The 16,508-nt window shown below is 39.1% G+C and overlaps 1 protein-coding gene across 1 annotated transcript; it reads left to right on the forward strand.

The window, feature by feature from the left end:
* The first annotated feature begins 1,335 nt into the window (after positions 1 to 1,335).
* On the forward strand, positions 1,336 to 9,409 carry LOC134651930 (leucine-rich repeat-containing protein 40-like). The gene is made up of 11 exons (XM_063507049.1): positions 1,336 to 1,685; positions 1,980 to 2,164; positions 2,440 to 2,643; positions 3,031 to 3,154; positions 4,607 to 4,776; positions 5,266 to 5,408; positions 6,661 to 6,846; positions 7,425 to 7,568; positions 8,177 to 8,365; positions 8,633 to 8,824; positions 9,255 to 9,409. The coding sequence occupies exons 1-11, from the start codon at positions 1,523 to 1,525 to the stop codon at positions 9,361 to 9,363; spliced, it is 1,809 nt and encodes a 602-aa protein (XP_063363119.1). The 5' UTR covers positions 1,336 to 1,522; the 3' UTR covers positions 9,364 to 9,409.
* The last annotated feature ends 7,099 nt before the right edge of the window (positions 9,410 to 16,508 follow it).

Consider the following 16,508-nt stretch of genomic DNA (forward strand, 5'->3'; position numbering starts at 1 on the left):
ACTTGGATTAGTACCTGAACGATGTCAAATTGTAACATGATGCATGATCACAACGAGTTAAACTCACCTAAATCATTTCACAATGAATTCGAAGGTGAGTCATACATTAGTAATGTGGTACTTAACATACTTATTCTATGTTTATTCGGATAGGGAATTTGATTTGGCGCCGTATATTAGAAAGGTACCTACAATTAACTTTTACTGGGGGTACGTAAATAACTTAGTAAATCAGTGCTCGAAGACTGGTTACAGTTATTATTAAAATAGATGGCTCTATCTAGAATTTTGGATGAAAAGGAATCATCTCTTTCGAGGAATCCGATAACATAGGTAATCACCTATACGTCACCGTTTACAATTTGCCGCTATAAGAAGGTGGGTTGTGTAGGGCAGGTAGAAATAGCAAGATTACCGACAACATAGAAAAATCTAAAATCGTTATCTGCCTCATTATCGCTCTTCTCTGTAGCTCGCTCTCTTGCATGCAGCAAGACAGCGAGCTACAGAGAGGAAGATAAGGTTTTTTGATTTTACGTAGGTCCTCAGGGAGTTGCCTTCCGCGTTCGATTTTTATTAGTTTTTGATTCTGAATCGATTATTCGACTGATCGATTATTTTTTATCATTGATCAGTATTTTGTATGCTGGTAACATCAGTGTAAAGACGTATTTAGAAGTTTTTAACTATACTGGGTCAACCAAATCTTGTCAGTAAATAGGAACAAAAAAAACTATACTCATCCTTTTCTTTTGGGTGCTAGTAATAGTGTTAGACAAAGATAGTATGATTCTCTCTGCCTATGTTTGAAATCAAACAGACCTTTGACACACTATAAGTACTTTTTAATATACTGGGTCAACCAAATCTTGTCAGTAAATAGGAACAAAAAAACTATACTCATCCTTTTCTTTTGGGTACTAGTACTAGTGTTAGACAAAGATAGTATGATTCTCTCTGTCTATGTTTGAAATCAAACAGACCTTTGACACACTATAATTAGGTAGTCTCTTCTTCTTCTTCAACCTAGCGTTTTCCGGCCTAGCGCCAGGGTCCGCTTTCCTGCTCAGTCTTCTCCACTTAATTAGGTAGTACTAGCACCAAATATTTTTTACGCAATCACCATAAAATAATGAGAAATCTGTTAATGCAGCTGTTAATTAGAGTAGTTACTTAGTTATAAATAAGAAACAAATATAATAATTCTTACTAATTTTTATTACGATAAATAACGACATGCTAGTTTTTGTACGCGCTTATATTTAAGGATATTAAAAACGTCTCATGCTTGTTTTGATTTGAGGTTTGACATTGACGTTGACGCACAGTAGTGAAATGGTAGTGAACTTCGTCGACTTCGTCGTTTAGGCAGGTTGTTCACTGTTCAGGGACAATGTTTATTTTGATAAAATCGTAGTTCATTTGCAACTAGTTATAGCCGTATTCTATTACATGAAGATTACTTCTAATAAGCAGTTTGTTTACTTCAGCTGTACTCTAGAATTTTCGATTGTTTTTAAACATGTCTCGTAGACCCCATACAAAATCGCGTATAAAAGTGTGTGATAAATCTGTTTTCCATCTTCAAGATAAAAAGGCAGATGAGGGCGTGTTGACGAATGGTCTGATTAAGTCGGCTAAGCGTACGGGGCAGCTCAATCTGAGCGGGCGCGGCCTGGGAACTGGTGAGTGACTTCCTGACTTTGATATTCGCTGGTTGATTACTTCCTACTGCGCATTATAGTAAACACTTGCGGAGACAGGAAGTACAGGTTGGGTGGAGACTATTGTAGGAATTTGGCTTTACAGCTTTACATTAATTGAATGATAAATAAGATTTTCACACACCTCTCCACAGTATTAAACTTGTATAGGTACTTAAGTTATGGCATTTCCTCCTGAGACAGAGAAGTAGTTGTTTTGTTTGTTTGTATCCAAGGTTAATTTTTGCAAAAATAATAATTTTAAATATATTTCAGTCCCAGAAAATGTGTGGAAAATAGAGGAGTTGGTGTTAGAGGAGGCGAAAGAAGTGGATTTTGCCCGCGAGGACCGGCACAACTGGTGGAACAGCGAGCCCCTGAAGCTCCTGGACCTCAGCTCCAATGCCATTGCGGCCATCCCCCCCGAAGTCAAACTCTTGCCGGAGCTTGTCACTTTAAAGGTGGGATTAAATTCTGTATACACTCAACAGTAATTAAAATATTTTGCCCGAGGCGCGTTTACACTTGCCGTTTTGTGCGTGAGGAAATAGCCTCGCGTGTATGCTCGCTCTGTGTGGACTCGGCTATTTAAAAAAAATTACTGACATTTCTAGTACATTTCAATATCCTTGATATAAATATCTGTTAGGTTTTGTCTTGTAAAAGTTTGTTATTGCTAATGAAAAGTAAGTAATTTTTCTAATTTAAGAGAATTTAACAACTTTTTAATTTTTAGCTTCATGACAATGCATTAACCTCGCTGCCAGATGAAATAGGCGAGCTGAAAAACCTGTCTAACCTGAGCCTGAATCATAACAAGCTGGCAGCTCTGCCGACGTCCTTCTTCAGGCTCGGTGAGCTTCGGTGGCTCAGCCTTGCTCACAACCAGCTTGAGAAGATCCAACCTGACTTTGGCGATTTGGTCATGTTGACCTTTCTGGTTTGTATGTTATAAAACTTCCATAGCAAATTTGGTGATCAAATTTTAAAGTATACTTGGACTTCTCTATTAAACTGGAGAATGCAGTGTCACTCAGCAGTGCTCCCCACATTTTTAGTATTATTATAAGTATTATAATGTATGAATAGGAGTTTTCCACCAGGTTTGAATATTACGAATGGAACTTATAATTTGTCTGAGTATGCTTCGATCTTCGAGACATGCCATGCAATATGAACAGACCAAAATTTAAACGAACTCCTGGCATTTTAAAAGTATATGTAAAAAAAGTGGCATTCATAAGCACCTAATGGTAAATGGTAAATAAATGGAAAGAATCTACTCTTCACTGTACATGTGATTAATACCAATGTCTTGAATTTGTAGGATCTGTCCCACAACAAACTCGCAGCCCTGCCCCCGGGCATGGGCTACCTAGTGCGCTTAGTGGAGCTCAATCTGTCACACAACCAGCTGCAGGAACTACCGCCTGACATCGTCAATCTAAGAGGTAACTTGTAGGATCAGTCCCACAACAAACTCGCCGCCCTGCCCCCGGGCATGGGCTACCTAGTGCGCTTAGTGGAGCTCAATCTGTCACACAACCAGCTGCAGGAGCTACCGCCTGACATCGTCAATTTAAGAGGTAACTTGTAGGATCAGTCCCACAACAAACTCGTCGCCCTGCCCCCGGGCATGGGCTACCTAGTGCGCTTAGTGGAGCTCAATCTGTCACACAACCAGCTGCAGGAGCTACCGCCTGACATCGTCAATCTAAGAGGTAACTTGTAGGATCTGTCCCACAACAAACTCGCCGCCCTGCCCCCGGGCATGGGCTACCTAGTGCGCTTAGTGGAGCTCAATCTGTCACACAACCAGTTGCAGGAGCTACCGCCTGACTTCGTCAATCTAAGAGGTAACTTGTAGGATCAGTCCCACAACAAACTCGTCGCCCTGCCCCCGGGCATGGGCTACCTAGTGCGCTTAGTGGAGCTCAATCTGTCACACAACCAGCTGCAGGAACTACCGCCTGACATCGTCAATTTAAGAGGTAAACATTATTTTAAATTAAATGTCAAGTCAAATAATTGAATTTACTATGGAAGTGGGATTGGGGAGACGCTAGGTATTTAATATGTCTGAGTCTTACGGAAGTTTTGCTATTAACGTTGCTAATCTGCACGGGGAGGTATTGCAAAATAAATTAACACAATTACCTATTCATTTCTTGTTATTATGCTGTTTCTATTTGTTATTTATATGCAGTTTGCATAACACGCGCATTGCGCGGTTGAGTGAGTTTATTGAATACTTTAGGTAAATCCCACGGTCTTTAGACACGCGTCGCCACTTATGTACTCAGACGGACGCGGCGTAAAAATAAATAGGTTATGGTTTGTGGAGCAATTCATTTGCGATTGCGATTTTGATATCCTAGGTCACTATCAAATACCTACCTTCTTACAGCTTGTTATAAATGCGAATGTTCAATTTGTCTGTCTGTTATCTCTTCACGCTAAAACTGATGAACTGATTTAGATGACATTTTGTATGGTGATAGTTTGAGTCCCCGGGAAAAACATAGAATAGTTTATATCACGGAAATCGTCATTGCACAGTCACCACACGGGATATCGTGACGCCATTTAGTCCTAGCTATATTGGTTGTTCCATACTTACGATATGGTATGTCCAATGTAGCTAGAACCCTAAATGGCGTAACAATCACAGAGCGTGACTGTACGCAGACAAAGTCGCGGGCAGAAGCTGGTACTACGTACTTTGTGTGGTGTCCAGGGCTATAACCGCGAAAATCGAAGTTCGCCAATTGCGGCCATTTTTCTCTGTCACTCTAATTACGCCTTCATTGGAGTAAAAGAGAAAGATCCCTGTAATTTGCGAAATTCGATTTTCGCGGTAGCCTCTCTGTGTCTGTTTGTACAAAAGTTTTATTTAATTTTAGACCTAAAGAAAATGAACATAAGCAATAACAACCTACGCTCGCTGCCGGCGCTTGGGGAGCTCCGGCGAATGGAAATGCTAGATGCGAACCACAATGATATTCAACAGCTACCGGACTTCTACGGGTGTACAGCTTTAAAAGAAATCTATTTGGCTAATAACTACATTAAGGTAATACTAATTTGATTGCGCCCATTAAAGTATGACAAATGGATCTTTCAGAAAAAAAAAATACATACGCGAAAATGTAATAATTCTATCTCGGCGGAAGATCAAACTTTCGCCTTTTTTAATTGACTAAGTAAATATAGCTGGTCAACCAAATCTTGTCAGTAAAAAAGGCGCGAAATTCAAATTTTCTATGGGACGATATCCCTTCGCGCCTACATTTTTGCCGCCTTTTTCTACTGTCAAGATCTGGTTGACCAAGTATAATTCGTTTTTTGACTCTAAATTAAGTAAGCCAGTGAAATCGACTCCTTTTACAAAATGTCATTACTGCGGACTCCCTTGGGTACCTACCATTTTATTCATCTGTATTTATCGAGATGTGATAATATAAAAAAAAAGGAATCTCTTATACATATTATAAGGACTTACAGGATTTTTTTGATATGTAAAAGTGAACACTATTACTTTATTTATCTCCCAATGTTTTAGGAAATAACTGAAGAGTTTTGTGATCAAATGCAACACCTGAACGTATTGAACATCAGAGACAACCAACTGGAAGTGTTACCGGAGAATGTCGCTTTGCTACAGAAGCTGAAACGACTAGACCTTAGCAACAACAATCTTAACAAGTACGTATTTCTATATTACACTATTTACACTTCATGAACTGTATGAACGGCGAAGGTCTTTTTGATGATTTGATGGTGCCATGATAGCTAGAGCTAGTAGCTCTGTTCGGAAGATGCGGTTCGATTCTAAGAAGAAATGAAAATAAGACACTAATTAGCGTCGCTAGCTAGTGCAGTAGTGAACGAACGAATGAACAAGCTCTTTTTTATCTCGCCTAGCAACACTTAATTAGCGCTCTGCAAATTGTATAATGTAATGCCCGCTTTAACCTTTTCGACGCCGTGTCAAACACAAAAGCTGTCACGCTGACGCCACGTCACCGAAGTGTCAAAACTGAAATTGAACTTTATGCATATGCACGTAGGTCTATGTTGCTCTGTGATATGTGACCGATTAATCGGTCTTTGGCGTTGAACCTATGGTGCGGATATATCTATCATTGACGTACAAAAGGTGAACCCCTTTCTAGTAATGCATGTTAATTATAAGATGTAATTATTTTTGAAAAGATGTGTCCCGCCGAGTTTGTTGCCGGTCCCATATTGGGATACCCTCCTCCAATTGAGGCGAGATTTAAATCTTCTCGGGGCAGAGGTGTAGGGTTGGAGCCGGTCTACCTAGCTTTATTTGACGTTCATAAGCGCATTGTAATTATGCCTACTTGAATAAACTATCTTTTATCTTATCTTATCTTAACGCCACGCTTGTTGTGTGCGGCGCGTCATCGTGTACATTGTTGGTATCTCTTCTCTTCTCAGCGAGTATGTGCCCACTGTTGGGCATACGCGTCCAAATCTCCTCCAAGGAGCCCGCTTTGCTGCTTCTCTCCTCCAGAGTGGGCCTGCAATGTTTTTGATGTCATGTTCCTATCTGATTGGACGGCTTTGATCTGGTCTTTAAGAATGAGGCCTCCATGGGCTCCACGCTAGTACACGCTTGCTCCACCTCCTATCATCTGCGATATATGTGCCCGGCCCAGGCTCATTCGAGTATCTTGCGGAATGCACGAACTCCACAATGACAATATAAAAATGCTATCTTAAACGCCAAATTCCTACGAAAGTATGAAGTTTAGAGTGGCACTTCCATACCTTAACAGTTTTAGAGTCTTGCACAGACCTGTGTTAACCTAGAAGGACTCATTAGGTTTTATAACATATACCTGTGTTCTCTCCTATGTGCCTATAATTTTGAGAAATGCTACGGATTTCTACTATTATTTTTATGTTGACCACGTGTCCCCGTTTTTAGGCTACCCAAAAACCTCGGCCTCCTAACCCAACTGCAAAGCATCAGCATGGACGGCAACAAGCTGTCGTTCGTGCGACACGACGTGATCCGCGGCGGCACCGACCGCGTGATGCAGTTCCTCCGCGACCGCGTGCACGGGGAGATCCTGGCGGAAACCAGGGTCGACGAAGACCAGTGGCCGGACAAGTTAGTCTACTTACAAGTTTACCAAATATCACGCTAGATGGCGCTGTGCCGCGCGCGGAGGTTTCTACATCGCGCTAACGACATTTTTATTGGACTTGTATATAAGGGTTGGGGGGGATTGTCCGCATGATGAAGTTCCTCCGCGACCGCATGCACGAGGAGATCCTGGCCGAAACCAGGGTCGACGAAGACCAGTGGCCGGACAAGTGAGTCTACTTTCAAGTTTACCAAATATCACGCTAGATGGCGCTGTACCGCGCGCGGAGGTTTCTAACTTTCTACATCGCACTAACGACATTTTTTATTGGAATTGTATACAAGGGTTAGGGGGCACTATTTTTGCTATTATGGGCTTTATTTGTGACCGCATGATGAAGTTCCTCCGCGACCGCATGCACGAGGAGATCCAAGCTACAGTTAGCGTCAGCAGCAATAGTTGCTAAGCGGGCCAGGTGTTCAAAATGATCTTGATGCGACTTTATTGTTCAGATAATAAGAGCGCGTCAAGTCTTAGCAACCTCTGCTTCAGTGCTTCTTAGCAACTTCAGTTCCAAGAATTGTTATTATTTTCTTTTAAGGTTCTCACTAAAGAAGAACCAAGCATTAATGTTGCCCGGCCGAGAGTTGACGACGGTCCCCGACGAGGTGTTCCGTAACGCGGCCGAGGCGCAGGTGCACATCGTCGACATATCCAAGAATAATCTGACACAAGTGCCTACAGGGTAAGTGCGTTAGTGCGCAAACGTAATTCAGTGACGAAAACCCGACTATCGGGTATTTTATGATTTCGTTCCCAGGCCGGACGACCCCATAGTCGAGATCGTGGTACATCATTACACCTATAAAGAATTTTTTGTGGCCTGCGCGGATGTCTTGTTTGGCTGGGTGGCAAATAATGTGTTAAAATAAAAACTTATTTTTCACCACACCAGCTTAAAGGCTCTCTTTGATCGTCAAAATCTGATGACAAAGTTGCATTTTATCCACAAGAGTTAGGCAAAATAATTAGATGCAAAAAAAAATCCTCTTGTTGGTTGGTGGGATTGACTTTTAAGTGATGATTCTGAATGATAAATATTTAGTAGCATTCATTAATATTTGATTTGCAATGTTTTACAGTTGATATTTTCCTCGCCTTGGTATTGTGAACAATTTTGTTATCTGCACTCAGTTAGGAAAGTTTATTTAGCCCTCGTACTTTGAAATCCTCGTTGTGACGCTATTTTTCAATATATCTTTCCGTCAAATACTTTCTGCTGATAAGAGCAGAGAAAGGCATTGATATCGAATAGAATGTGATTCTCATTTACTTTTATGATTTAATTTTTAGCATATGCTTCGTACGAGAGACGCTATCGCAACTAGTCTTATCTTCGAACCACCTGACCGAACTGCCCGCCGAGGTGGCGCAATGCAAGCACCTGCAACTCCTGGATATCAGCAAGAACAGTCTTAGCCAGCTTCCAGCTGACCTGGAGGCTCTGAGGGATCTGAGGGAGCTCGTCATATCCAACAACAAGTAAGGCTAACTGGCGCAGTCACCATGTACCTATGTAGCTTGTAAGTATACGGTGACTCGGTGTATAGTCCTGTCTTCGGACCATCTGTCCGAACTCCAAATTGGAGATTTCGTATTAGAGGCTGTGCGGAAAGAGACGAGACTCTTTTTCCGCACAGACTCTAACTCTTTGCGAAACTACTAAACTTATTTATATAAGGTAATTCAAATTTTAATCCTTATCTCCTTACGTGAGATGATAACGCAAGACCCACTTATTGTTTATAGCTTCACGAACATCCCACATTGCGTGTACTCGCTGGAGAACCTCGAGATCCTACTGGCGGCCGAGAACAAGATCAGCGAGATCAACGTCTCGTCGGACGCGCTGGCGAGGCTGCCCCGCCTCGCTGTGTTAGACCTCGCCAACAACAGCATCGCTAGCGTACCACCAGAGCTGGGCAACTTCACACACCTCAGGTATCTTCTTTTGAGTCATGATCGATGCACTCTATAGGTAATGAAGTGAACTTTAACCAACAGAATTAAAAATGTAATACCAATTCTATGAAGAAGAAAAAATTGTTTTTAATGCAATACATACAAACTTACACATACATATAATCACGCCTCTTTCCCAGAGGGGTAGGCAGAGACCACGGATTTCCACTTGCTACGATCCTGACATAAATACCTCTTTCGCTTCCTTCACTTTCATAACATAATCTTTCTTTAACGCAATATTTTGAGACCACAGCTCTGGATTTTCGGTGGTTAAATACCACCTGCCTGTGAAACCAAAGTTAGTTGGCATTTTCTTAACTTACACTAACCATAAATACTGGATCAGTATGTCCTACTGTATGTAGCGATGTCATTGCCTGATATTGTAACATAAGTATATTTCCAGGTCTCTAGAGCTGATGGGCAACGTGTTCCGGCAGCCGCGGCACGCCGTCTTGGAAAAAGGCACCGCCTCAATACTGTCGTACCTCAGGGACCGCATCCCCGCCAAATAACGCCCCAGAGGGCCACAGCACGCTCCGAGCCCCACTATTGGCTGTGCTAAGTTGCTGGTGGGGGTAAAACGACGTGATGATAATATGAACTTTCTTGGGACGACATCTTAGGGTTCATTCTATTATTAGGTCACAGCAACAGCACATTTTGTGTGATATTTAATGGATGATCCCTTGCAGCTGCCAACTGTCAAATAAGCAACATGTCTTACACCCACTAGCCCGGCGCCAGTCATGCACGGAGCGAATACATTTGTTTTAACGGGTGTATAGTGGTCGGCCTCAGGAACGAGCGTATGTTTCGTGATCGGGGTTTCTGAGGCCACGCTGAAGGGTTGGGGGTACTGCAGTGGGGCTAAAAGGGACAGCTGATGCAGGTAAGATGCGCATTTATTCATGTTTTACATTGGAATACGTATCCGTACCACAGACAAGACATCCTCTAGACTGAGTATAGTAACGCTACCCCCTCTGCCACTCATACCGTAATTTTACTCCATCTTCGAGTCCGTGTCTTTGAACGGACCAATCACGGCACGGGATTCGCTCTCCTCGTCCCCCCGCACCCCCGTATTTTTGGCAGCATCGGTTTCATGAAATAATTGCTCTAAACTCAGTCTAGAGGATTCCTAGTCTATGATCCGTACAGACCGAATACGTAGACGAACAGAGCAGACGAGTACGTATACATATGTAAATAGAACGTGACGCTGTGCGCAGCGTACGGCGTACGAGAACGAGGCCTTACGGCCCAATTCGAACAATGCTTGTAAGGTGTCACAGCGATACGCTACCGATCAGTCAGTGTCAAAAGTGACATTTCTTCAACCAAAAACGTCACTATTGACACTCAGATCGCTATCGTATCGCTGTGACATCTTATAATCACTGTTTGAATTGGGCCGTTAATTTCTCGCAGATAAAAACGTACCATAAGATTTTCAGTAAGGTCCGTTCGCATATGAGACTTCTATTTATTTTACCATCTGTTTTTTAGAATAGAATAGAATAGAAATATTTTTATTCGTGAGCACAAACACAAAAAAGAAAATTACACAAGCAGAGAAACATAAAAAAGGAGAGGGTGCCACGAAATGAATATTTGTCTTGAATACGAATCCTCAACTGAGAAAAATAAAATAAAAAATCCCATCCAGAAGAAAGTATAAAACTTACAAGACTTTTAGAGGTACCAACAAACGCAAATAAATGTGAATACAAGTTGTAAGGATTTTTCTTGTATTCCAACCTCTTTAAGAAATATCTTTACCAACTAGAGTCTGTGTGGAAAGTGGAAAGAGAAGACTCGCGGAACGCACAGACTCTATCATGCTTCCTTCCGGATCGGACTATATTGAAAGCTAAGAAAACCCATCAAAAATAGTTTTTAGTTACCATCAAGTAGATATTAAGTCGCTATACACGCGGTCCATTGCGTTTTTCTATTTTAGGTATAATATAATTAATGTATATTACCTCGATACCGTCATGTACGATTCATAACGCGGGAGTAATTATTAGAGCCAAAGAAAATTGAACCTTTTGTACGGTAATTACAGTCCATATTATAATTCCACTAGCGCGGGGCGCCGTGCAACCAATATTTAACGCCACGCCTATCATGTGCGGCGCGACATCGTGGACCTTATCGGAATGCACGAAGGTTGATATTGCACTGTAGCCGCGCGCGTCAGTTGACGACTTTGGCGGTCCAAGCGTTAAACATGGAAATATCATCCTTACTGTTCAATGTCAATTCGTAAACCTTATATGGAATGTACTACAGTATACAAAGTACAAATTCCTTTTACAGAAATATGTGTAGGAATTACGCAATGGACATTGCTATTGCTATACCATACAGCCAGAGAATATCAAGCCAAAGTAGTTTTAGAACACCAAATATTATGTTTTGCGTACCTGTGTCACCCGCCATTTTGTTTATTTTGTTGTTTATGCTACTTGTTATGCACTTAAGTTAAATCATTGTTATGTTTTGAGCTTGTTATTAAGTAATTAATTTGAGTAAATATTCTTATACAAATATATTAGGTTGTGACATTGTATTAATAATTATTAAAAAAGAATAATAATTTAATGAAATGTCTTGAAGATAAGAATTGGATAAAAAAAATCTAAATTTATTTATTATACCTATTTTAGAAGTATTATCTATCAACTAAAAACATTCTACGTAACAAATACGCCTAAACTATGCCAAATACGGAAAAAATATTTTTTCTGACAAATCTATTATCGTAGAAACTTGCTCAATGGAAATACAGCCAAACGATGAAATAATTATATTTTTATTGCAATGCGCACGTTTAAATCTGCAGCTATCATCACCATATTTAAAAGGATAACGTAACATAGCGATAATAGTAATTTTAATTTTCCCAAGTTCGCTTTTATGTTAACGAATGCGAGAAAAAAGTATGTAAAATGCTAACGCACAGCTATAGGTAGTAAGTTTTCGAAATTAATAATTTTATGTATTAACATTTTCTACGACATTATATTATTCCGACCGTTCAGACGGGTCTCTATTGTTTCCCAAAAAGTTTTAAGTCATAATGTATTGTTTATTTTGTGTATTGTAAACGCGTCACGTTTTAGGATTTCCATAAAACAAACCTAACCTAACCTATCTATAGGATAACCTTACGAAAATCCTGAAACGTTCGGACTTTCTCAATTCGATAATTGAATTAGAAAAACATGTATTACGTTTACATCGTTGTTACGCACTATTGTGATATATGTACCACGATTGCGATAAATGCTGGTAGCATTTTGTAAAGAAGCGTTCCACCCGAATGAAGATAACATAGGTTATTACGTTACGCGTTAAAAAATATAAATAAAGCGGAATGCCAAATAGGAATGAGTTCAAAATATCAGCTCTCTATCTTTGTCAGAAGTACCTATTAGAAATGCCTCTCCTCCCAATCGAAATGAAAAGCAGAGTGGACATAAGAGTACCTGTCTTTGACTTGCTAGATGTAACGTTCTTTTGTTACTTGGCCAAATAAAGAAACTTGAAACTACCCATTATATACTTCTAAATTAAAAACTATAAAAAAAAAACAACGCTATACCAACAAAATCCATTTTATGCCAAATATGCCTTACATGATTTTGGAAAAGAGCTGATACTCTTCAAACTGCTGAATCAATTCATATGAAACATAGCTAAGAGCCACCGCAAGAAAACTCGCGTTCACGTAAAAAAAACTGCATTGAAATCTGCCCATCCGTTGGAGAGATACGATGCCATAGACAGACATTAGCGTCTTCTTTATGCGTCGGGGGTTATAAAATAGGTTTTATGCTGTCGTTGTACAATCTTCTATTATTACATAACTGTCATTTTCGGTGGAATGCTTCTCAATGTTTTAAACCACTAATTACGTACGGTTTGCAGTATTTGCTAGTATTTTAACTACAAGGCTGTTTCCCCAGTTATATTATCTAGTCGTAATAAGTCATTGCAACAACATAGTCACGTAACAGAGTTTTTATTGTTAGTTTTCATATACTGGGTAATTCTGCCCTAGTAGCACGGTCGCATTTTTATCGTTTATCACCATGCCTGTCACGTTCTAACAAGTGAGTAAGTGCGAAAGTGACGGGTATAGTGATAGTCGATAAAAATGGAATCGTGCTGAGCCCGCTGGGGTTATGATAAGGAATGACAACGTGATAATGATGATTCATTTGAACAAAATTGTTTACACGAGACCAATGTGAATATAGCGAAAAAGCTCTTGAGGTTTTCTATGGAATTGCTCAATTTTTATCGCGATTCCGTGTTTTTTTTTCATGCGATGATCATATAATATTTATTTTTGAGAATCTTCATAATTTTTTTACAGACTTAAGTAAATTATTTAAAATTACTTAGGTTCCCAATTTAGTTGCATATTTTTGTCATTTCTAATCCCAACACGGAATCACCCAGTACCTAATAAATAGTGATTTATATTTTTATATAGTATTCAATGTGAAATAAATTATTATATTTAAATAGACAAGTTAAAAATATAGACCTATGTTTGGAATGTATTACAATTGTATTACTAGAGTTTTATTTTCGAAATAAGTTTGATATTTGTTTGCTCTATTTACACATTTATTACACGTATAATTGTTCGGTAGAAATCGTTGTAGCATTACTTTAAATTTTCAGCAGACTATTTTCATTTTTGCTAGTTAAATTTGTGTTAAGCGTTTAAAGCATATAATTTCATAATTTCGGTGTCCTCAATTGCATGAATTCCATTTATAATGTGTCCATGCAATTTTGCAGTATTTTTCTCTGGATTGAGTATTATTCAAAAATTTAATTCATGAATCATCACGTTATTTAAGAAATAACACCAATTCGTGTCCAATTTACCTATTAGGTACCTAATTAGATGCGCTAAAACATCTTGAATCTTGTCAATGATTAATTGATTAAAAATGCGTTAATTTTGTAATTAAAACTATACAAAATCAAAATAATTTTGATTAATTTAAATACATGCTTCTCGTTATGATCGACTTTCGATCACGTACCTTTTTTAATTTTTTTAAAGTATTGGCCATTTTTAGGGTTCCGTAGCCAAATGGCAAAAAACGGAACCCTTATAGATTCGTCATGTCTGTCTGTCTGTCCGTCTGTCTGTCCGTCCGTATGTCACAGCCACTTTTCTCCGAAACTATAAGAACTATACTGTTGAAACTTGGTAAGTAGATGTATTCTGTGAACCGCATTAAGATTTTCACACAAAAATAGAAAAAAAACAATAAAATTTGGGGGTTCCCCATACTTAGAACTGAAACTTAAAATTTTTTTTTCATCAAACCCATACGTGTGGGGTATTTATGGATAGGTCTTCAAAAATGATATTGAGGTTTCTAATATCATTTTTTTCTAAACTGAATAGTTTGCGCGAGAGACACTTCCAAAGTGGTAAAATGTGTGTCCCCCCCCCCCTGTAACTTCTAAAATAAGAGAATGATAAAACTAAAAAAAATATATGATGTACATTACCATGTAAACTTCCACCGAAAATTGGTTTGAACGAGATCTAGTAAGTAGTTTTTTTTTTATACGTCATAAATCGCCTAAATACGGAACCCTTCATGGGCGAGTCCGACTCGCACTTGGCCGCTTTTTTTTCATGTAATTATGTTGGTATTACAGCAATATGTATCATACGCTAGTTTAATCAATCGTTTGTATTAATTGAATTTGCCTCACAGTAGATGTCTGGGCTTTCTTTCTAGACTTTAAAAAAATCTCAATGCCAAGTTGATATCGATCATAATTGTAAAGAACCATTGTTTTGTCATTTTTCCATTTAGGTATTTACATATTGTGTGCAGTTTCCTAGAATTCTAACTCTGCTTCGACTTGGGGACCAGCAGAGTATAGCAGCGCCACCATAAATTAACGTACAATTCCAAAACGTAAAATAGAACGATCATAGTGGACCTGTCACACTTTATCACTACCATGTCGAAACAGCTTAGACGGACTTTAATTTCTTATCATTTATAAGTAGGTATAGGTACTAACTGCCTGTAGCTTTTCAGCACAAATTGCAATATAAGTAGATAGAGTGTGGCATTTTGCAATAAAATATCTAAAACTGAAGCCAATCCATGATGTTTTTCTCAAGTCACCTTCTAGCAGCAACATTTTTATCCATCTGTAGGCCTAATGCCCTTGCAATAAAGTTTACAAATGGTCACAGCAAAATAGAGAACCGAAAATTCTTTATCTGCCTCTATTGCATATTCGAGCGATAAAGAGGCAGATACAGAAATTTCGTTTTCGCGGTAGGGCCTCGCAGCTAATAGTGTCGACGATGGTATTAGGGAGTAGGTACATCACAAGGGAGCACAGGTTTCAAATTTAAATCGTATTTTCCCGTCACAAAGTGCATTTTTCTTTGAATAGACGTTGGCCGTATATCGTCCAAATTAAGAAGAATGTCAAACATACGTAATATCTAGTATTTGAGTTATATGTTAACAGAATTAGCATTATTGCAGGCAAATGAAGGTGTTACTAGCTTGTGGAATATTATTTATGTGAAGATCAATGACGTAGCCACCTACGTCGTGAGTCCGAATTCGTAATAAACGTACCCGGGGTTTTGGGACTGTTTAACACTAGCTGTTTTACATTGTAGAAACAAACTATTTTTAATCCATAGTTTGGTAACTATTTTACAATAAAAATATCTGGGTGACCGAGCATCGCTCGGAAAACATATCAAAACTCGAAAATGCGCGTTTTCCAAGAGATAAGACCTAGCTAGATCGATTTTTCGCCCCCGAAATATATTTATTTATTATATTATATATAATATATAATATAATAAATCAATATACAAGAATTGCTCGTTTAAAGGTATTAGATAAATAAGTAGGTAACTACACGAAATTAGTCCTTCGTAAGTGCCTACTTAATAAAAATAATTTGACACAAACAACTCCATAAAAAAATAATTACCTAACTCCAATTTGCAAAATTTCAGAATATTTCAGACAACCTGTCAAACCAAGTAAGTAAACATCGTAATTTAAAAGCGATAAATGTAAGCACCGCGTATTAGTGTAAGTAGCCGCAATTGTCCGTAATTTGGTACACCGACGTGATGGTATGCCGCGCCCGGACATTTCCATGACAATGGCGCGACGTTACCGAATTAACATAACAGATTGCTTTATAGGTCAGCGTCTGCGGTTGTTGTCATCGCATTTGGAGCCTTCGGATCAAACACGTAAACATTGGGCAACCTTGGAAATCTTCGAGACGCAGATATGCTCCTCAAGTGTTATTACAATCTGACAATCTCGATCCGCCGGTAGCTGTGACACGGAAAATATCAGGATAAAATATAGGTAGCGCAGAAGCGCGGCACCCAGACAGTACTAAAGTCGCAACGATTCCTACTCATATTAGGTACTGCTATACAGGAAAGGCCGTAAGGGCTCGTTACAGTTGTTACATCCAATGTTACATCTGCCTTCTTGTCAGTTCTTTTTGCCATCTTTCTGTTGAGGGGGACAGGGAAATAACAATAATAATAAACTACCAATAGAGGGACAGGGAAATAAAATTAGAAATGGTGCATACATAATAA

The sequence above is a fragment of the Cydia amplana genome, chromosome 1, assembly GCF_948474715.1.
Source record: "Cydia amplana chromosome 1, ilCydAmpl1.1, whole genome shotgun sequence".
Classification (NCBI taxonomy): domain Eukaryota; kingdom Metazoa; phylum Arthropoda; class Insecta; order Lepidoptera; family Tortricidae; genus Cydia; species Cydia amplana.